The sequence below is a fragment of the Chelmon rostratus genome, chromosome 15 (genome assembly GCF_017976325.1).
Source record: "Chelmon rostratus isolate fCheRos1 chromosome 15, fCheRos1.pri, whole genome shotgun sequence".
NCBI classification, from domain to species: Eukaryota; Metazoa; Chordata; class Actinopteri; order Chaetodontiformes; family Chaetodontidae; genus Chelmon; species Chelmon rostratus.
In genome coordinates, this window is record NC_055672.1 from 24,693,165 (window position 1) to 24,716,311 (window position 23,147).

The 23,147-nt window shown below is 41.0% G+C and overlaps 1 protein-coding gene across 2 annotated transcripts in view; it reads right to left on the reverse strand.

Moving 5' to 3' along the window:
- Nucleotides 1–543: 543 nt before the first annotated feature.
- Nucleotides 544–23,147, reverse strand: part of gphna (gephyrin a) — a 38,844-nt gene continuing 16,240 nt past the window's right edge. Inside the window, exons 9-24 of one of the 2 annotated variants that reach the window (XM_041953209.1) lie at nucleotides 23,007–23,144; nucleotides 20,997–21,039; nucleotides 20,443–20,580; nucleotides 20,189–20,281; nucleotides 19,911–19,966; nucleotides 19,366–19,485; nucleotides 19,163–19,221; nucleotides 18,899–19,052; nucleotides 16,367–16,488; nucleotides 15,252–15,339; nucleotides 14,935–15,008; nucleotides 14,132–14,196; nucleotides 11,442–11,545; nucleotides 10,598–10,694; nucleotides 9,955–10,093; nucleotides 544–4,788 (exon numbers count right to left, since the gene is read on the reverse strand). In XM_041953209.1, the coding sequence (XP_041809143.1) occupies nucleotides 9,960–10,093; nucleotides 10,598–10,694; nucleotides 11,442–11,545; nucleotides 14,132–14,196; nucleotides 14,935–15,008; nucleotides 15,252–15,339; nucleotides 16,367–16,488; nucleotides 18,899–19,052; nucleotides 19,163–19,221; nucleotides 19,366–19,485; nucleotides 19,911–19,966; nucleotides 20,189–20,281; nucleotides 20,443–20,580; nucleotides 20,997–21,039; nucleotides 23,007–23,144 (1,485 nt within the window). In that variant the 3' untranslated portion in view covers nucleotides 544–4,788; nucleotides 9,955–9,959. Of the gene's footprint in view, nucleotides 4,789–9,954; nucleotides 10,094–10,597; nucleotides 10,695–11,441; nucleotides 11,546–14,131; nucleotides 14,197–14,934; nucleotides 15,009–15,251; nucleotides 15,340–16,366; nucleotides 16,489–18,898; nucleotides 19,053–19,162; nucleotides 19,222–19,365; nucleotides 19,486–19,910; nucleotides 19,967–20,188; nucleotides 20,282–20,442; nucleotides 20,581–20,996; nucleotides 21,040–23,006; nucleotides 23,145–23,147 lie in introns of those variants that run through there. The other variant, XR_006007426.1, reaches the window with a different exon arrangement.

Consider the following 23,147-nt stretch of genomic DNA (forward strand, 5'->3'; position numbering starts at 1 on the left):
CAGACTGCCTTCTCTCTATAACTTCACTTCTCCTTGTAGCTTGTTTTTACTTGATGGGTTTTAATTATTCTGCTTGTATTTAGCTTGTGTTATTTGTGTTTTACCCGCTCTGTAAAGTGTCCTTGAGTGTTCTGAAAGGCGCTTCCAAATAAAATGTATTATTATTATTCTTATTATTATTAAAAATTGCGCAAAGAATGAACAGTAAAAGTACTCTTTGTGCAGTAAAATGTTTCCTGTTTTGCTATCATATATGATGCTTTTGGATTACTATTATTGCTGCATTCATGTGTATGTTGCATGTGTGTATGAGTATGACAGATTGTAATCTGAAAACTATTAACTAAAACTGTCAAACAAATGTAGTGGAGTAAAAAGTACAATATCTGCCTCAGGGATGTAGTGGAGTAGATGTAAAAAGTTGCATAACTAAATATTCAGGTACAAATACCTCAGAATTGTGTTTGAGTACATTACTTGAGTAAATGTTACATTCCACCACTGATCAGATAATTACAATAAAGCAACTTACCCAAACAGAAGTAGAGAATAACCAGGATTATTTTTATTAATTCATCTTCAGTTTCAATGATATCATTACAGAAAAAACATCCTCTTCATTATATTTATACAGTAGTTGTAGAATGTTGTGTAATTGCTTCATTACAAGTGCTGGTCATAGTTTATAGTGTGTGCAGTGTGACACTGAGTTCAGTCCAGTGTTACGCATCACTCTTTACAAAGGCAGTTTAACAATAACCTGCTTCTTCTTACTCAAATGAATATATCTGGGTTGGATTGCTCCTCCTCAGGGCAGGTGCCACGATGTCCTCTGATGCTGCATTCGTGTCAAAATGGGTTTACTGCAAATATGAGCTGCCAAAAAGATCAATGTTGTAACTGTTTCAATACTTTTTCAAAATTTCATTTGGATATGGTCCTTCCACTGAATGAAATGACCACCTTTTAAACTGTTGCAAGAAATGTCACCCTGTTCTTCCACTTTTTCTTACACATGAACCCAGCATTAGCAACTGATAAATACAGTATATGGTGCTTTTGAGGTTACTGGGACGTTTCTGAGTTAGAGGAATAAATGAGAGGACAGTGCCAATACCAGAGCCCGGACCTTGAAATTTCTTATGCACCAATGGCATCAACAACTGCCCAAAATGTAGCTTTAATCAGAACAGAAGCCCTGCCAAGGTGCTGCACCCTGGTCTTACGTCTGGAATGAAACCTGCCGAGGGGAATACATGGCCCCCTTTATGGGCATGCAAATACGGGGGTGGGGGGGTGGGGGGGGGGGGGGGGGGGGTCAGGTCATAGAGAAAAGGTAGGGTAGTAGACACAAATTCTGATCTGCTGCCCTATTTAATTTGTGTCCAGCTCCACTTTTGCGAGATAAACAGACCATAATCTGGGCACAAAGAAAGGCAGGGTTGTATTTAGTCTCTTAATTAATGGGTGTAAGAGAGGGCCCCTCGAAGCAGCCATCTTTGGCGGTAACTGAAGCATGAGGATCAGAAGCATCCAACATCCAAAATAAAGTATATCATCTTGGTGGTCTGTACATACCATTGAATTAAAATAAAATTTTAATTCAATTACATAAATTAAATTTAAGTAAGTACCAGAGCCTTGTGCCAATTATTCCAGTATGACCTGAATGCAACGTTACACCTTTGACCATGTGGGTTTGTTTGGCACAGATCACACTGGGACCACTATCAGAGGAACTCGAGGAGTTAAGGTATGGTGCATTGGTGAATGCACAGACTGCATATAATGCATTTGAATTGTCCTGTCAATTAGTTAATTAATTAACAATTTAAGTTCAGTCTTCAATCAGCAGGATGTAGCAGCCAACTGCCCTAACTTGTTGAAGCTAATAGTAAACTAACCTTTTATAGCGGGCTTCACATCAAACAAGGTTTTCTATACTTCTCAGTGTTGCTCAGAGTACATACAGTACACTGAGAGAAAAGCCATCAATTGGAGTAGTTTGTTTTACAGCCTTGAACTGTGTCAATTCTTTTTACTTTAACAAGCACCTTTACACTGTCATTGTAGAAATACACCAGTGGCGTAGTTTACGAGCACCTGAACACGACACCCTGCATTTAAGTGATGTCGGATCTTTTCTGAGTTGGTTAAACAGTATGTCACAACTAACACAAGCAACTCTCTCATTTGTCAGTTTGATCAAAGATTGAGGCGCATGATTGGCCAAACAAAAGCTAGCCTTTGAGATTAGCTGTCAACTAGGTATAGTCATTCATCTTTGACTACTGACAATGCTGATAATATTCTACTTTTTCCTTCCTATCAACACATCCCATTTAGGGACCAAAACTATAAATGAATTGCAAATGAGCACTGTTTGTGTATCAAAGTCTGATGTGTTTTGTTGCACACAAGAGTGGCAGGCAAATGCTTGGGCACCCCAAGAGATTTGAGCTCTCAGATAACTTTTACCATGGTCTCTGACCTTAATTAGCTTGTGGTGCCATGGCTTGTTCACGATCAGTGTGAGGAAAGGCCATGTGATACAAATTTCTTTCACAGTTTTATAAATACTGTGACTGCTAAAACCTTGTCCCAACAATCAACAGCCATGTGCTCCTCCAAGCAGCTGCCTAGAATTCTGAAAAATCAAATAATTGATGCCCACAACGCAGCGGAGGGCTATAACCTCCTTGTTGTCACCAAATCTGAAATCCTCTAAAAAATATCCAAACAAAACATCAAAATAGAAAATATAATTCTGTGTTTGAGAGAAAAATAGAACATTTTCAGGCAGCGATTTCCTCAGTTTGGAATGTAACTAAGAAATTGAAGTGGACTTTGGAGTGGTGATGCATTGTTCTACTGTGCAGCAACACCTGTACAAATACGACTTTCATGGAAGAGTCATTAGAAGAAAACCTTTCCTTTGTCCTCACTACTAAATTCAGCATCAGAAGTTTTCAAAGGAACATCTAAACATGCCTGATGCATTTTGGAAACAAGTTAAAGTAGAACATTTTGGCTGCAAAAAACAAAGGTATGTTTGGAGAAAAAAGGGAGATGAATTTCAATTGTTCAGCATGGGGGTGGATCAATCATGCTTTGGACTTGGGTTGCAGCTAATGGCTTCAGGAACATTTCACTGATAGAGAGAAGAGTTGATTCAATTACATAACAACAAACTCTGGAAGAAAACATCACAGCGTCTGTAAAAAAAAAAAAAAGCTGAAGATGAAAAGAGGATGGCTTCTATAAGAGGATAAAGATCTTAAACACACCTCAAAATCTATAATGGACTACCTCAAGAGGACCAAGCTGAAGGGTTTGCCATGGTCTTCAAAGTTATTTTGAAATTGTAAAAGATGGAACGTTGCTTAAATTATTAAAGAAATGTATCACCTTTAATGTTATACTGTTTGGGAATTGGGACATCTTTTACTCCCTTAGCTAATCACAGTCACAGAAATTTGGGCCAAGGGTACCCAAACTTTTGCATGCCATTGTACGCTGTCGTACTGCTGGAAATGTGCCATGATGCCTCCAACAAAATTAGAAGGACCTCGTGTTTGAGTAACATGCTGCTATGACAGTTGACGGTTTTGGTCATTTTATGGGATTTATTGATAATAAAAATATAGAATATCACAAGCATTATCCTCCAATAGTTGTGTAATGCAATGCAAATACATACCACATTTATTAAAGACTGTCTCTGTATTTCAATTTTATTCTGCACTTTTTTGATGTAAACTATAAACTCATGTAATATCACTGGAATTCAGGGTTAGGGTTATGCTAGTACTATCAGTGAGGCCCCCCTCTGATGTGGGGGGAGTTCTTGACTATAGATCATAGAAGTCATGTATGTATTTTATTATAACCATTATGCTTGTATTCAACAGAGGAATCATTACAGTATGGCGACTCCCTGTTTGCCCTTCCTTCAAGCTGAACCTTACCTAGAGAGTTTAGTGGCTTTCAGTGAAAGTCATGATGAGTCTTAGTATTTTTGTATGGTTCAAAGGTGCTAAAAAAAAACCAAAAAAACAAAAACAAAAACAGAAGAAATAATTTTCTTTTCTTTTTTGGCCAAAAAAGTCATTATTTACTGTATTTGCACAAACTATATCAGCAACTTCAGTCAAAATATGTGTTTCTAACTCTTCAGTTTTAGTTTAGTTGTTTCTGTCAATACGGATGTTAGGGTCTGTGTTCCAGGAGATGTAGTGATACTGCAGGGAGGGCTTATCAAGGTGTTTCTATGTCTGGATAGAGGATGGCAGAGCAGGAAAAAAGAAGAAGAAAAAAGACGGGGCAGGGAAAAGGGGACAAAGGGTTGGGGGGGTGAAGGAAGGAGGGGCAGGTCTCTATATGTCTGCATCTATCAGGGAAAAATGTTGAATGCACAAAGCAAATAAACAGGAGAGAAGAAGGCATGATTACCACTAAGATAATAATATTCAATCAGAACCATGATAATAATAATAGAATATTAATTAAGAATATTAATAATCAGTATCATCAGGATAATAATAATAATAAAATTACAGAATAAATCTCTCTTTTTTTTAAACTTTTTTTCTCCATTGAAATACAGTGATCTCCTCAGAGCAGACCAATGAGGATTCAGCCTCTGCTGGCTCCGATTGGCTGTTGCATATGACATCACAGCTAATGGCGACCAGGTTGACATGCATCACTTCCTGTCCCCGCCCGTTTCCTGTCCAGACAGGAAGTCCTGGCACTGCCATGATAATCGGTAACGAGTGACATTGAAGTCTGTGGAGAAAATGTTTTGATGTTACAATTGAATGGTTAATAAATGTATAATTATATAACCAAATGCTTAAATGAATGAATAATAAAATACTTATGTAATTTAATCCTTAGTTGTCACCATAAATAAATAAATCACAAATAAATGAGACATTAAATACATATATAGAAAATATATACACACACATATTCATATATACATGTATATACATATACACACACATTTGGAAATATGTTAATTAATCTGAATATTAATTTATTAATATGTATTTATTCACAAAATTATTAAGCTATTCCTTATTTTACTTTTACTTTTATTTATTTCTTTAAATAAACTTTTATTCATCCATAGTGTACAGCAGGGATCACCAACACGGTGCGTGCGGGCACCAGGTCGCCCCTAAGGACCACATGAGTCGCCCGCCGGCCTGTTCTAAAAATAGCTCAAATAGCGCCACATACCAGTTAATTTTTTTTTAGTTGCTATTCTTGTTTAAATCACCCTTACATGTAAACTGGAAATGACAATATATTAAAAAAAAATAAACACTTTAAAAATGTGAACGAGAGGGTCGCTGCCCTACGCCTTCTGGTTGGGGACAGGTGCCTCACTGTTGTTTCGGCCTATGGGCCGAACAACAGTGTAGAGTACCCGCCCTTTTTGGAGTCCATGGCAGGGGCGCTGGAAAGTACTCCAACTGGGGACTCCATTGTTCTACTGGGGGACTTCAACGCTCACGTGGGCAGCGACAGTGTTACCTGGAGAGGCGTTATTGGGACGAACAGCCTCCCTGATCTGAAGCGGTGTTCTGTTATTGGACTTCTGTGCTAGTTACGGTTTGTCCATAACGAACACCATTTTCAAGCATAAGGGTGTCCATCAGTGCACGTGGCACCAGGACACCCTAGGCCAGAGGTCAATGATCGACTTTGTGGTCGTGTCATCTGGCCTTCGGCTGTATGTCTTGGACACTCAGGTGAAGAGAGGGGCCGAGCTGTCAACTGATCACCACCTGGTGGTGAGTTGGACCTGCTGGCGAAGGAGAAAGCTGTACAGACTTGGCAGGCCCAAACGGGTAGTGAGGGTCTGTTGGGAACGTCTGGAAGTTCCCAACAGACGGAAGTAAGAGATGCCGTCAAGCTAAAGAAGGAGTCCTATCGAGCGTGGTTGGTTCGTGGGACTCCTGAGGCAGCTGACGGGTACCAGCAGGCCAAGCGTGCTGCGGCCCGAGCGGTTGTGGAAGCAAAAACTCGGATGATGTTGTCCTGTTGGCTTCCTCGAACCAGGATCTCCAGCATGTGTTGGGGCGGTTTGCAGCCGAGTGCGAAGCGGCTGGGATGAGAATCAGCACCTCCAAGTCCGAGGCCATAGTTCTCGGCCGGAAAAGGGTGGCTTGCCCTCTCTGGGTTGGAGGAGAGCTCCTGCCTCAAGTGGAGGAGTTCAGGTATCTTGGGGTCTTGTTCAGTGGGGGAAGGATGGAACGTGAGATTGACAGGCGGATCGGTGCGGTGGCTGCAGTAATGGTGGTGAAGAAGGAGCTGAGCCGAAAGGCAAGCTCTCAATTTACCAGTCAATCTACGTTCCTACCCTCACCTATGGTCTTTAACTTTGGGTCATGACCGAAAGAAGAAAACTCTCGGATGCAAGTGGCTGAAATGAGTTTCCTCCGCAGGGTGGCGGGGCGCTCCCTTAGATATAGGGTGAGGAGCTCTGTCACTCGGGAGGAGCTCAGAGTAGAGCTGCTGCTCCTCCACGAGAGCAGCCAGCTGAGGTTGCTCGGGGATCTTTATCGGCCTCCGGGACGCCTTCTTGGGAGGGTGTTCCGGGCATGCCCCACTGGGAAGAGGCCCCGGGGAAGACCCAGGACACGCTAGAGGGACTATGTCACTCGGATGGCCTGGGAAAGCCTCAGAGTTCTCCCAGAAGAGCTGGAGGAAGTGTCTGGGGAGAGGGAAGTCTGGGCATCCCTGCTTAGACTGCTGTCCCCGCGACCAGCCCCGGATAAGCGGAAGACAATGGATGGATGGATGGACTCTAAAAATGTTAAATATAAATGAACTCTGATCTAGTATAGTTCAAAGGTCAGTATTGTGTGCATGAGCAAAACACAGCGTTTGATGGAGATCATAAAATGAGGAGATGACTAACCCCCAAGAAGACAACATAACATTTTCACGAGGAATGGGAGGTAGAGTTTTTTTTTCACCACTGTGAAAGGAGCCTACATGTCTCATTTGCAGGGCAACTGTGGTGACGGCAAAGCGGCACAATGTGGAGAGACATTTCACAACTTGTCATACAAGCTACCATGCTAACTACCCACAGGGCAGCACACTACGAGCAGAAAAAGCCTGCGAGTTAAAGGCAGCTTTGCGCAAACGGCAGTCTTTATTCACGAAAAAGCAACCAAAGCCTCATTTAGAGCTGTTCCATTCCTGATTAAGAGAAATAAGGCCTTCTCAGACGGGGAGGTTGTCAAAGAAGCAATGATGCTAATTTCTAAAACTGTATTTGAAGACGAGAAATATGGAACCGATGTAATCACCACTCTCTCTGTTGTTCAACTGGGGGCAACTACAATGGCAAAAAGAGTGTCGGCGATGTCTGGGAACTTGGCTGAACAGCTGGGCTGTGATCTGGCGAGGTGCAGGTGGTTTAGCATCCAGTGTGATGATTCGGTGGACAGCAGCAGTACGGCGCAGCTGATGGTCTTGATCAGAATGGTGTTTGATGATTTCTCCACAAAAGAAGAACTTCTGACACTACTGCCCCTAAAGACACGTTCGAGGGGAGTTGACATTTATAACGCAGTCAACGAGTTTTTGGTGGAGAAAAAGGTGCCACTGGAAAAGCTGGTATCAGTGACTACAGACAGGGCTCCTGCTATGATCGGCCGACACACAGGATTCATTGCTCACTGTAGAGGTGACTCAGAGTTCCCAAACTTTCTGCATTACCACTGCATCATTCACCAGCAGGCCTTATGTGCAAAAGTGATCAGCTTTGAGCATGTGATGACTCCCATCGTGAAGATCATAAACAGCATCCGTTCCAGAGCGAAACAACACAGAACATTCCAGATACTGTTGGAGGAGCTGTCAACTGAATATGGTGACCAGCTACTACACACAGAAATCCGATGGCTCAGCAGGGGACCAATTCTGCTTCGTTTCTTGTCACTTTTGGGTGAAATCAAAGAGTTCATTCAGTCCAGAGGGGAAGACGCCTCGCTGCTGGAAGACACTGACTGACACTGACTTGACCTTGCATTTTTAATGGACATTACTAGGAAACTGAACAGTTTGAACTGTGAGCTGCAAGGCAAAGGTATGACTGTTGCTGATATGATAAGTGCTTTAAATGCATTTAAAGCCAAGATGAACATTTTCTCTGTGCATTTACAGAGAAAAAAAGCTGCTGCACTTTCCCTCTGTGCAGATGGTGCTGAAAGACAATGCTTCTGCATCTGAGGCTCAGGTCATAAAAAGACTTGTGCAAGAGTTTGAGAACAGGTTTTGTGACCTGGATCAGCCGGAGTTTGAAATTGTAACATTGCAAAATGACATCCACCTCAAAGCATATCAGGCTGCACCAAACTTTTGGTGCCTTGTTGACACAGAAAAGTACAGTGGTGTATGCACAGCAGCTATGAAGGTTGCAAGCCTGTTTGGTACACTTGGTCCACAGCTTTATCCCAACAACAGTGAAAGACCTTGTGAAGATGCTGGAGAAATTGGGTGCAGAAGTGTATATCCACAGTAAAACAAGTCCTGTATCAACATAACCTAAAAGGTTACTCACCAAGGAGGAAGCCATGTCTCAAAAACCACCATAAAAAAGCTAGACTATGGTTTGCAACTGCATATTGGGGGGGGGGGGGGGGGGGTTGCAACATTTTGCATAAAATTTGTCATTAATTTATGGTGACAATTAACAGCATTAAATTACATATTTATTTATATATTTAAGCATTTTATTTATTAATTTAGTTATACATTTAATTAGATAATTACTTATGTATTGCTATATTTAGTTTTGGTCCTTAAAACCAAATATGTAAAATATATAAGGGATAATGCCTAACAATTTGGCCTCCATGATGTCAATTAACTCCTGATTATGGACACGTTGAAGGGCATTATCCCACTTATACCAATGCCACTTGGTCATTTGCCAAAGAAAGATTATTAATTTAAATTTTTATGCATTTTGCAATCAAAATATGACATTTTTCAAAAGCCATAACTCAGTTTCCATGCTAACACCCCAGAGTTTGATTAAAAGCTTGAACAGTCATTACCATTACCAAGGTTCTTATGCAATGGAAACATTGTTCAATGGAATGAACTTCAGATACATCTTGGCATTGGGATTTAAAGTTCGCTCAGCTCATAGAACCCTTTTGCTCAGCTATGAGCCAGAACGCTAATGCAATGCTAGTGAGATTCAAAGTCAATAACACTGCATATGGCTAACAAACAGCAAATATAATTTGACCATGTTTGTCAGCCGCAGCCTGAGTTGAATAGCTAATGGGATGTGAGATGATCACTTATGTGATACAAAGTATCATTAAGTTCAGAGGGGCAGTGTATTTCTGTAGCTTGTGTGTACAGTCACCATCCTCTGGTGTTCAAAGGACAAGGAACTGAATGACTACACTCAGTGTTAGGGCTGATTGGTGGAGGCTGGTATTTTCAGCGGTTAGCGGCTGGTTAGTCTTGAATCTGGTGTCAGACACTGAATTCAGTGAAATGATGGTTAATATCGGCCCTCAGACTCCTAAGGCACACAATGCTGTATTATTATCAGGAATTATAAAGAATTAATGGATACCCCGCTGCCAATCAGTATCAAGTATTCACCCAGACCATGGTATAAATCAGGCATCTCAAACCGGTTCCATAAAGGGCCGTGTGGCTGCAAGTTTTCATTCCAACCAAGGAGGAACACAGCAGGCTGGAATCAATTAATCAGCTGATCTCAGTCTTCAGCTGATAACTAAGTGATCCCTTGATGTTTATTGGTTGGCCTGATGTGCTCCTCCTCGGTTGGAATGAAAACCTGCAGCCACGCGGCCCTTTATGAAACCGGTTTGAGATGCCTGGTATAAATGCATGCATTGGCCTCCTGTGAACCTATATAAAATAGATGAGAATATAACATGCCTGCATCATAGCCGTCCGATGACCATGACATCCACAACCTCTCCCTTATGCAGTTCCACATACTGCTCTGTTTTAGGAGGTAACATCAGCAGACCATTGGCGCTACGCATTGACATTAGTCTGCTGGATACCTGGTTGCCTGGAAATGGAGGGACAGAGAGTGTTTATGTGTGAACCTGTGAGTGTGTTGGATGTGTGTGCAGTGTTTACCCTAGTTTACAAATGAATATACACTATAATAAATAGAACATTTTAGAATTAAGGGACTTACTACAGAAGCAATGGTGATCTTAACATTACAAATGCTAAGAAGCTTGTAAGTAATTGCTTCATTTGTTGCACACATGTGTAATTTCCCCTCCTATTAATTACAGCACCCACTAACTCTTCGGTTGCTCCACCAGTAATTAAGGTGGAAACAGACATTTTTTTCAAAACACCACCTATTTGAAGGTGGGTTTTGAGTATCTACACATTGCTTTATACATTTGACATGTCAAATTTCATCATCTGCACACACTATTCATTTACATTTCATGATGCATTTCCATTTATTTTTCTGTGGTGGGTGTGGTGAAACTGTGGTGGTGTGACACAGATGGTTCCATGTAGGGGAAACACTGGTGTGTATATGTGTGTTTACCTGTGCTTTGTGCCCAGGGCAGTGGCTCCTGGTGATGCCAAGTAAGAATACAGCGGTGGTATTCTGGTCTGGGATCCAGCTTCACATCACAGGAAAGCTAAAATGCATTCACATATTAAATATGACTTTTATGTTGTCCAAAACCATAAATTTAAGGTTTTTAATTGCAAGAAAACATTGCTGTATTGCTTTACATAGAAAAGAAGTCTAAATATTCCAGGAAACACACTTATTCTTTCTTACAGAGAATTAGATGAAAAGATCAATACCATTCTCAGGTCTGTACAATAAATATGAAGCAGTTAAACAAATGAGATATAACGTGTTAACTTGTGAGCTTTAGAGGTGCTGGTAGATGGCCAGCTGTTTCCCCCGTTCCATTCATTATTCTAAGATAAGCTCATTGACAGCTGGATCCAGCGATCTATATATATTGTCAGAGGACTGCATTCATTCACACACAGACATCTGTACATGTTTCAGGCACCAAGTTACTGGTGAAAGCTATGGCTAGCTGGCTGGTTCTGTGATGCACTTTTTCAAACAGTGGATTTTTCATTTGGGAAAGTTTTGTGTTACGTTCTCATTAGGGATGTTCTCCTTTATCGTGGCCTCTCCCCAGTGAGGTCTCTTGGAGCTCGTAGGAATTCAGTGTCTTGCTCAAAGGCATGCCAGCAAGGTGTTGATTGACCCAGAACCTGAGTTGAAGGACTGCCTCTACACTTAGCAAACCACTACTGCTCCTTATCATATATATACAGTATATTATATTACTTAGTAGCTTATCAATTTAGCCCAGAGGACTAGTGATATTCTCTTTGTGTGTATGTGTGTGTGTGTTTACCCTAGCTTTAATAATTGTAGGTCTAGGGTCCAGGATGCCTTGCATCTTCCTCAGAGCAGGAATCACAAACAGGTTACATGTCACCACCGCAGACACTGGGTTACCTAAGAAACAACACTTGGTTACTGGGGTAACCACAGAGGAAAACCTGCCAACACTAACTGCACAGTTAGATACTTTACTGATAATTGAGACAATCTATAATACTGCATACAACGTGTCTTTTTAATGTATGCACTGACATCTTGCCTATGATTTACACTTGTTTTCTCCATTTGCATTTAACTTCTTCCTGCACTTGTCTGTGTGTCAGCTTCTCTTCACACCAATGTGATGTATTTACTATGCATTTATGTTGATGCTGTAGTTCTAACCAACACAGGAGCCCTTGTACTAAGACAACAAAACTCGCTGTCAACAACACTATCTGTCACACTCCAACACATCCGCATTAGGCTTTGCTGCTATTTGTATCGTTCTGATTCTGACTACAAATGAAGCCATCACAGTCTGTGTCCAATAGGACTGTGGAGACATTTGCATTATTTTGATTAACTGAATTTTAAAAGTGTCTTCAGGACAGTAACACACAGTGTCAATTATCAGATTGACAAGTCTTAGCAGACAGTTAGGGAAAGTTTCAGGTTTGTATGAGCACAGCAATGTCATCTGCACAACTCATTTCAGGAGGCATATGTAGTATTAGTTAGTTAGTTATAGGATTTAAGATATTATCTATCTACATGTAGATCAGGGTTTTATACATATATGGATTACAATGCACTATAAATTAGCCCTAATATCTAACATTGTTTGGGGTAAAAGGTCATTTAGAAAGAAATCAGGACATCTTTCTTCCCATCATGATAAAAGGAGATCTTTCAGTCAGAGGTCATTTACGGGTCATTTTGGGCTGAGTTCAGGACCTACTATCGCGAGGTGCAGGGGTTAATGGTAGACTGGCCCCTCTCTCAGGGCTACGACCTCCAGCAGGGGGGGCTCAGCCTCTCTTTTTTCCAAAGGTACAATGTGTAAGAACTGGCCAGTTATCGAATGTTGTTCCAAACAAACAGGGAGCAGCATACAGCACAGAGTAACCGGCAGCTACTGCTCGCTGTACTCTTTGCTGTAGCTACTAGCTGCCATTAGCTCAGTTGGCCATGTAACAAGTGCAACTAACTAAAACACACACATAGACGTCTTTGAAATAACGTCAGAACTGTAACTTCCTCACATTTGTTGATAATGTTACTTCATTTTTTGAATGTTTTAAAACAATAAATTCTGGCCATATCTTGCACATTGGCAGTATGTGCTCTGAAGCTGAGACCAACACTTGAAATAACAAGGGACACACTACTGTTGGATTTCATTCCATTACCATAACAACATTACTGACAGCTGCTGTAGTTTGGCCCAAAGTTTAGCTCGGCTAACCAATATAATCAACAGCTACAACCGCAGCAGTGACTGTTACTCACAACCCATGGAGGAAAATTTTGATACCGAAAGAACTGCAGCCTGAAACTACAGGAGCTGAACTAAAATATAAGGAAATACTAATGAAACATGATGAACTTTACCTAAGCTCAGTTTTACTTAGTCTACTCACCACAGCCTCACTGTGTGATCTGTAAACAAGCACTAGCAATCAACAGCATGCGACCCACAAAACTTGGGCATCACTTAGAAATTTAGCATTTTGAGCTAGCATGTAAATCAACAGATGTGTGCTGAATGGGGTGCTGAGAGAGGAGAGTGGAAAAATTCAGCAGGGTGAATCTGAAGGCAAGGAGGCCTCAAACCAAGCTGCACTGTGCATTATGAAGGTAGTGAAGGCCCATTCCACTAGGGAAACATACATATAGACATTCAGGGAAGGGAAGGTTAAAGATATAACAAAAATGGGAACAGTGTAATATTATTATATGTGTGTGTTTCTGTGTGTCAGACCTTGAAAAGCCCTGCTACAGAGCTAACAGAGTTTCACTCACAATGCTGCATGTCTCCCAAATAGAGAAAAGAGTAACATACACTGGCAATGTATGCAATCAAAACAGCTGCACCAATTGTTTCCTAAGTCAGGTTACACCACTGTGATATTAACTGCGATACTGTGATATCTGCATCAGAACGCAACAACATCCCAGAAAAGCTGCAATTTGAGATTGGTGTATGTTCCCCCAAGTCATAATACCTTGAAAAGATTACACAAGATGTTCTGTGGGCTGTAAACCGTCTAAAATATATCAACTGACAGGATTAGGTATAAATTTGTGCGCTCACAATTGATAAAGAGATACAGGGTCCAAGGCAAAATGGGAAGCATCGTCTTAAAGACAGAGTCAGACAGGTTTTTAAATAGGCCAGGCCTGAGACTGCTTGAATAAAATAAGAACCTTCTTTTGATTGGATGTGAAAGCTGCTGACTGATTGACCTGATTTAATAACTATTAGCCTATCAGCAATTTCTCAATCGGACAGTACCATAAACAAACCACACACACCAATGACGAGGACAGCCAGAGTACAGACACACAAGACAGGGCTGATGCTACACAATCTCAGTGGATGTTATGCCAAAGAAGCACTAATTAGACCATTAGAGTAAAGCAATGGGGCATTAGAGATGGTCCAGAGGACTAGACAGCAAGAAGATGCACAGTTACTGGCAGGCATAAATATACTACCTGGCAGAGCAAAGATGAGTTTCCGTGCTCCATCAATGTCAACTGTGGCAAAGGTAGTAGGAAGACTGAAGAATAGAAGCAAAAAGGCACAAATTCTCTGCATGTCACAATAGTATCAGAGGCAGGAGTAGCATCAGCAGCATGGAACTACAATAAGCAGTAATAATATTATCAACATCAGTAGCAATAAAACAGCAGTATCAGTAGTAATAGCAGTAAAAATAAAAGTAGTAACAGCAGTAGTAGTTACAGTAATCTTGACAGTTGTAATGGTGGTAGCATAAGTAGTACTAGCACCAATATGTGTACTAGTAGTAGTAGCAGTAGTAGAAAAAGCAGTAGTAGCAGCACTAATACAAGTCTAGCCATGAGGAATAGTGACCATAATCTCTGTACTAATAATAGAAACTGAAGGAATAGCAGCAACCGCTGTACTAGTAGTGGAAGTACTAAAAGTAAGCATTGTCATAGCTGAAGCTGTAGAAGCAGTAAAAACAATTTTAACAGTGGTAACAGAAGTTGTATAAGTACAAGTAGCAATAGCAGAATAAGTACTTTAGCAGTGACAGTAATAAATACATTGACAGCTGTAGTAGTAGAAACAGTACAGGCAACAGCAGCAGAAGTAGCAGCAGCAGTACTAGTAGCAGTAGTGGACAAATAGGAGCATTGGAAAGAGGAATAGTAGCAGAGGAAGCTGGGAAAGCAGCAGTATACATAATATGAGCAGTGAATAAGTTCATCTTATTTCTCACCAGGGGTCATTTTAATACCCACAACCAAGCTCCCCTCCCCAATCTCACCCTGGCTTCATAAAGACACGTCCAAAGTGGATCTGAGCATGAAGGTCAATATCCAGCACCTGCTTTAGGTAGTCCTAAAGAGACACACAGACAGAGAACAGTATGAACTGAATCAACTGTGAAACAGTACTGCTTTCATATGTTGTTTGATCAGAAAACCAACCTGGAGGATAAACAGTGGGCTAACAAATGCATTGAGAAAAAAGGTTGCTAAAAATATAGCTGCTTGCTGCTTTATTGCAGACCAGAATATCTACTCAGCAAGTCAGTGAATTATTTAGTTCGTTTGCAGAGATGGGTCATAGGTGAGAGGTTACCTTCTCTCCCATGGACACACCCCCTGAGGTGATGATGACATCAGCACGACTGATTCCTTCATGGAGAGCTGACAGTAAATCATCAGGGCTGCAAACACAAGCATGACACTCAAACTCAGTTTACTACTGATCGGAAGTGCTCCTCACCCTATGGAAACAGCGGTACAACATCTTCTGTGCCTGTGGAGGAGCTTTGTCAAGTCTGTTGATGTCACAATGATGTAAATGGTAAATGGACTATATTAGCGTTAGCGTTACATAGCGTTTTTCTAGTCTGCCGACTACTCAAGGCACTTTGCAACACAAGCCTGCATCCACCCATTCACACGATGGTAGCTAGGCCACCATCATTATGAGCATACACACACACACTCACACATCGCACAGGTTCAGTTGCCCAAGGATACTTCAACATGTAGACTGGGAGGGCCAGGGATTAATCCACTGACCTCCAGATAAGTGCACGACCCGCTCTACCTCCTGAGCCACAGCCGCTCCACAGTCTTTTTATGTTGAATAGGGCTTGAAAGTTGCATAATATTAATGGAAAGCTTGGTGGAGATGTGGAGATGTGGAAGTGTTTTAGCCAAGTAGGGACCTTCATTGCTCTGCTTCAGTTAGTCTTCTTACAATTACAGTAGCTGTGACTGGAAGCATATGACAAAAGCACAGTTTGGCTAAATGCCAGATTAGTGTTGCCAATGAGCAATAGTTTACTGGCAGCACTGCAGTCATTTTAGGCTAGACGTATTGGTAGGAACTGGTAAGACTTCAGTTGAATGAAATGCGAACACATTCAAAATGTATCACTATAACGAAAAGATGAATTAAATGATGAATGAATATCGTAGACTATAAAATATTTTTGTCACTGACACATTATAGCCCAAAACTCTACAGGCAGAGGGTACTTCTGCAAGCTATAATTCATGTCTTCAAATTTGTTACTAGCATGTATATACTTCCTGAATTTTTAACATTTTTTGTCAAAAAGAAAAGTCAGACAGCATGACTCCCAATCAAATGAAGTCAGTGCAAGTCAGTGCAATAATTGTGTCACTAAACTAAATAAAAACAAAAAAGTTTCTTTTTGGATAAAGCTAAAATGCTCCTACTTGTCTCCAACAATGCCCAGGTTGATGGTGGGATATCCATGTTCCTGGATGGTGGACAGCAGAGTAGAGCGGTTGGAATCTCTGATTTTTCCTGGGTGGAGGTCATCCTCTGGATTCAACAACTACACAAACACAAACAAATATAGAATTATTCAACTGGTATCTTGATTCAGTAGGAATTTATGGCAGAAAAATTGATAAGATATGAGTGTATGTAAATCATATATGAAGAAAATAAATGGTTTTTAGGTAACCCCGAGGGGCCTCAAGTACTTTCACATTAAGGCAACTTTGTGTGAGAGATGCAGGTTTTACTGTAGTTGAGTTTAGAGGGACCTTGAAAAGGGCGCCTTATACGACACGTGTGAATAACTGTTTGACCATTCTTCCAGAAGTACATTTGTGAGGTCACACACTGATGTTGGACGAGAAGGCCTGGCTCTCAGTCTCCGCTCTAATTCTTCCCAAAAGTGTTCTGTTGGACTGAGATCGAGACTCTGTGCAGGCCAGCAAGTATGGACCTTGCCTTGTGCACTGGTTCACAATCATGTTGGAAAAGGAAGGGGCCATCCCCAAACTGCTCCGACAAAGTTGGGAGCATGGAATTGTCCAAAATCTCTTGGTATGCTGAAGAAACCAGAGTTCCTTTCAGTAGAACTAACGGGCCAAGCCCAGCTCCTGAAAAACAACCCCTTACCATAATCCCCCCTCCACCAAACTTAACACTTGGCACCATGCAGTGCCATTCCCCTGGCAACCACCAAACCCAGACTCGTCCATCAGATGGGCAGATGGTGAAGCGCAATTCGTCAATCCACTGCTCTAGAGTCCAGTGGCAGCCCACTTTACACCACTGCATCCGATGCTTTGCATTGCACTTGGTGATGTATCGCTTGGATGCAGCTGCTCAGCCATGGAAACACATTCCATGAAGCTCTCTACGCACTGTTCTTGAGCTAATCTGAAGGCCACATGACGTTTGGAGGTCTGTAGCGATTGACTCTGCAGAAAGTTAGCGACCTATGCGCACTATGCGCCTCTGCTCCGCTCTGTCATTTTACATGGCTTACCACTTTGTGGCTGAGTTGCTGTCATTCCACTTTGTTATAATACCACTGACAGTTGGCAGTGGAATATTTAGGAGCTGGTAACAATGCTGGAAATTTACAAAACAAACTCACGACTGGACTTGTTGCACAGGTTCTCTGTCTGTCCTGTACATGCTGCAGAATCGACAATAAAGCTGACTTTGACTTTGACTTTGAGGTGGCATGCCTTGGTGCTTGAGTCTTAAATACCTGTGGCCATGGAAGTGATTGGAACACCTGTTTTCAATTATTTGGATGGGTGAGTACTTTTAGCAATATAGTGTATAATAAGGACTCTTTAAGTTTTTGGTGAAGACCGTACCCATGCGAGCACTTCATACCCACCACTGAGGTTCAGATTATTGCCAAGGTGTATATAATGGAAGTTGTAAAATAACTGCCTAAAAATTAGTTTACTGTGGTGTGGCAAAGATGTTGTACAACACCAAGATTACGACAGTCATTGCCTGAGTATGGGTGGATGGGTGGTGAAGTGGATGATCTTGTTACAACAAAAACGTTACGCAACACAATTATGTCAATAACTTGAGGAAACCGGAGAGGCAGCTGAAATGTTAGTGAATTTTACTAGTGGACTGCTTGTAATTTATCCCCAGGCATCATCTGGTGTATGGGTCCTGTGCTACTTTAAACAATGACAATCCATCATGATGCCAGCAAGTTATTTTCACTAGAGTGAATTAAATAGCGAGCTAGCTGTCACACCGTGGTGAGGTTTGTCTCGTCTTGGGTTTTCTGTCTTGTCATTTCTTGTTTTATTTTGAAAGTCTAACTCTCCTCTCGTTTCAGAGCACTTGCCCTTTCTCATGTGTTACCGTTGTGTCCATCCTGATTACCTGTTGTCTCCACCTGTTACCCTCCATGTGCTTAAATAGTCTGCATCTCCCTTGTCTTGTGCCAGAGTGCCTTTGTCTGTTGGTCGATTCACCCGAGCCTGTCTTTTGCCTTTGCCCACAGCCACAGAGCCATCCATTTGGATTGTGTCAAGGGTTGAAATTCATTAGGTACACCTATATGTTTTTAGTTTGCAAGATTGCAAGACTATCTTATAAAATTATTTTAGTGGAGGCAGGTAAAATTTACATATATACTGTATATTAATTGACCCTGTAAAAGACTCATAAATCAAAGCTCAGCTTCGGGAAGGGAAGTGGACAAGGTATGGGACAAGGTAAGGAGTCTGAGAGAAAAAGAAAGAGAGAAGGTGATGGAGAAGAGAGAAGTATGGCCGTGCTGTCTATACTAAAGGTTTGAGTTTTCAAGCTGGAAGGACTGAGAGTGTTTTAGCCTTCTATTCATCTAAGTTCAGGTTGACCAAAAGTATGAAAGTAGTAAAAGCTTTTTTCATCAAAACCCAGAACTATAAACGCAAAGATTAAAAGAAAAGTATGTGAGTATTTCATCTGTGCATGTGTTTATGTACCTCATTTCCAGTGGACATGACAGCCACCACAGGAAACTTGTGTACGCTGACCTCAGTCACTCCCACTGTAGCCAGCAGGCCGATTTCTGACGGGCCCATATGTGTTCCTTTAGCCAACACACACTCCCCTCGTCTGATGTCGTGACCTATTGGCCTGTGCCGACACAAACATGTTATAATCAGAATTAGTGTCATTCTAAACCATCTTTGACAGCAACTATTTACACTTAGTTCATTTAGCACATTACGGTTGTTTGGATTTACCTGATGTCCTGTCCAGGCCGGGCCTGGACCATAATCCTCACCTCCAGCTCCTCTGTGCCCTAAAATAAGCCAGACTGTCAATATCACCAGACCTGCTAATAAAACTTAAGCTGTCCACACACAGTGGAGAGGTAATGCCATCACTGCACCCATTAGCAAACACAAAAATTTAGACTAGAGGTAATCTTTTCTTGTGTACTTACATCCTCAGATTCCCGCAGAAGCTCTGTATCTTCCACTTGGACCACAGCATCCGCTCCACAAGGAATTGGAGCCCCGGTTGTCACCCTCATCACCTGACCTGGCATCACTGTATGGGTGGGCTGCACGCACACACAGAAAGCTTACCGGGTCTCAATGCTGTCAGGTTGTTCTCGGGACATTTTAGTAACTGTGCATACACTTCAGAAGTACAACTACATTGACACTGATGATGTGAAAATAATAAGCAGCAGAATGTTGGAAGTCAAAGACAACTGGCAACATTCAAAAATCCATTCAATATCTCCACAGTCATAAATTCAACTGTAAAACACACCATTTATTAATACTTCTGAAGGTAGTATATTTATGTGCTGACAGTGCTTGATGTTGTGTTAGGACTAGAATAACTGTTTGCATTAGTAGAATTATTAAAAGTTGTGTTACTAGCACTGTTAGTAGCTGTACTACTAAAAGTAATACTAATGGCACCAACCAGATTGTGTCACTAAGGACTAACATTACCGTAGTGTTAATTAGAGCTGACCTGTTGTCCAGCCTGTGATTCTCCCATGATGAAGCGATCTCCTGGACCATCAGCAGCTACAGGTCAATGATAATGATGTTAATCAAGTCAGTTATGGAAATTAGACTATGGTAATTGAGTTTTAAGATGCAAGAGGTAGCCAAGAGAACAGTTTAAATACAGAATAAAGTGTGAAGAATCTGCTATGTAATTCATTCATAGCCAACAACTAAATAAACGTATATATATATATGTAAGTGAATGCTGCCAGTTAAGTCAAACTGAATGGCATGTCTCACCTCGCACAGCATAGCCATCTTTAACGGAGGCGGGGAATGGTGGAAGGTTGTCTTTGGCATAGATGTCCTGAGCAAGCACTCGACCCAAACCGTCTGAAGAAATTAGGCCAGGCTTTAGTGCAAAACATACTTTTCAATTGTACCATTTACACACGATATGTAATCACAATATGTGATTGTATAGTTCACTATTTGAGTACACGTATGTGAGCCTGAGCACACACACGCACACACACACACTTCTGAAGACTCACCTCTGTAGTTAATGACTTCAATTCCCAGAATTGGTGTCATCTCTAGAACAGTGATGAAGGCTTTATCCATTGATGTCAGTGGGAACGGAGACATGCGATGGCGACGTGCCACTTTGCTGATGTCCACTGCACTGTGGCCTACACACACACACACAAACACACAATTAAAGAAAACGGGTGCAAGCAAGCAGTGAATATGCAACCATAAACAGGAGATAAAGTTCATACATTTTCCACAGTGATGTGAGTTAATGTGGCAAGGCTGTAATGTTCATCACACGCATGCACAAGCACAGACACACACACACACACACACACAGTTGTGTTTCAATCACTTTTGGGGACTTAGATTATTTTTCCTGGAGACATACCCTAACCATGAAGATAACCATTACTTGCCAAACCCTAACCTTACTGCAAACTTTACATTATGGGGACTTTTTTCTTTTTATCCCCATTAGGAGGGCGAGTCCACACAATGGGAGCATGCAAACAAATGTATATCTCTCTCAGACACACACATTTACACAAATACACACACACACAGTACTTACTGGCTCTCAAAATATTCTCATTACTGCCACATCGTGACTGAACCTGCAGAGAGACAGACAGATATTCTATATTTGGCCATAGTTTGATGCAAATGTATGGAAGGAATGATTTAAATACCTCTCCTTCGTAACAGGATGGTCTAGCAAAGGCTTTCATGTTGATTTATCTTTTAATAATGTCTCATAGATGGATGGATGGCCAAATGGACAGACAGACAGAGAGACAGAGCACTTTACTGATCCCCTAAGGGAAATAGATTACAGGAATCCTAGCTGTAACGTTGAAAAAACCAGCAACTTTGATCACACAGAGCAACACAAGATTATTAGAAACTAAAACAAGAATAATTGTGGGGGTTGACTGATAGATTAGTCCAATTCTGCTCTTTATTCACATATCAAGATATCTGCCAGTGTGTTGTACTTTTCTGCTTTGGAAGTTCCTCTCCTAACACAGCTTTAACAAAACTGTTTTTTCACTCTGCCTTCCCAACTTTTTCTAAACAACTTGTTTTAAGCATGCACAATATCACCTTTCTTCTTCTAATTTAAAGTCAATGAGGAAAGGGAAAGAGTGTGCCCTTTGAGCTGCTGGAAAGCTCTGACTGTGGAACATCTATGCAGAAATTAATTATGGAATTAATGGTATCCTAATGTGTGACCTTCCAACAGCTAATCCACGTCCATGTTATGTAGACACATAACAGCACTGTCACAATTGTCCAAAATGTTCAATTATTCCTTCTGAAAAACACATATTATTTGTAAAATTCAGACCTGGAATTAAGTAATTTTTACGGAAAGGCCACTTTGGCCTTTGACAAAAACAAATTTATTGGGGCATCATGGCCAAAACCAATGGTGCAATAACAATAAGTGATAATTACATGTTATGAAGACAAAACAGTACACATTCAACAATTGGGAGTCAGTGTACTGTAAACCAGTACTGAATTTTATAAAACTGTGACCTGAATGTCTGAATTTTCCACAAAATGCTGTCTGATCGATTTTTTAGAATGTGGACAAATCATATTAATCACATTTTCATGATAAAGTCAAGACATAGGCTAAGCATAATCAAGATTAAAGTTTCAACTGCAGCATTAATTTCAGTCTGGGATCATAAGAGCAGTCACAAAAATGACTAAAACACTCTTAAACACACTGTTGAAACTTCTAAACTACTAGTCTCTTCTCGTAACTTGATACAATGCAGACAAAGCAGTTGACAGAAAGAGATATACAGAGAAATATTAGTTTTCTGTGTTCTGTGTTCTTCTATGTTTAGGAGAGTTGTTTAAGTACAACTAGCTGATAATTAGCCTGATCAGCCATCATCAGTAATCAATACACACCACATTATTAGACTTCATAAACCATTCATCGACCCAATAACCAGACCTGTTAACCCTCCAGTTCTTCTCAGGATTTTCCTCTATTTTACATTTCTCTCTTGGTATCCTCGGGTTTAAATATTTTCCCATAAATCTTCCACAAGTCAGATCTCACAGCAACCTATAAACTCTATGTGCTGTTTGTCCGTAGTTAGGTTAACACTATCATAGTGATGGAACAGTCACATTTCACAAGGTTGAATCAGGATGCTAACATCCCACTACAAACTTTCAGATTTGAACTCATATCATTATAACCATCTGAGACAGGATTGGGAGTCTCATTTAATAGACTCACCCATGACACTATCTTTTAGTAAGTGACTTCAGAGACTACAATGAGACCAAAAAAATCTCTTAATAATTATTTTAGCAATTGATATAAACAACCAAAAATACCACACAGCTGCAAAAAAGGCTGGGGAATCCAGGAAGTATGCAAAAACTGATTACTGATTTCTTTTATCTTACAAAGCATATATAAGAAACTTTACATTTCATGCAAAGGTCGGTTTTATATTGATGGTTGGCAGTGATTTTAATTTTCAGCTATACTTATTTCTTAGTGCACACCTCTGTGTGTGTTTGTGTATGTATTAAAGTTTGTGAGTACCTTGGGTGTTGGGCATGAGGCGGTGGAAAGGCGGGAGGTCGCCTGTGTTGCCCGTGGTGACTCAGAAGGGGTGGAGCTTAAAGAGGCTGAATCTCGAGGAAGCACCTGAACACCCCGAGAAATGATAGAGTCCGGGATCTA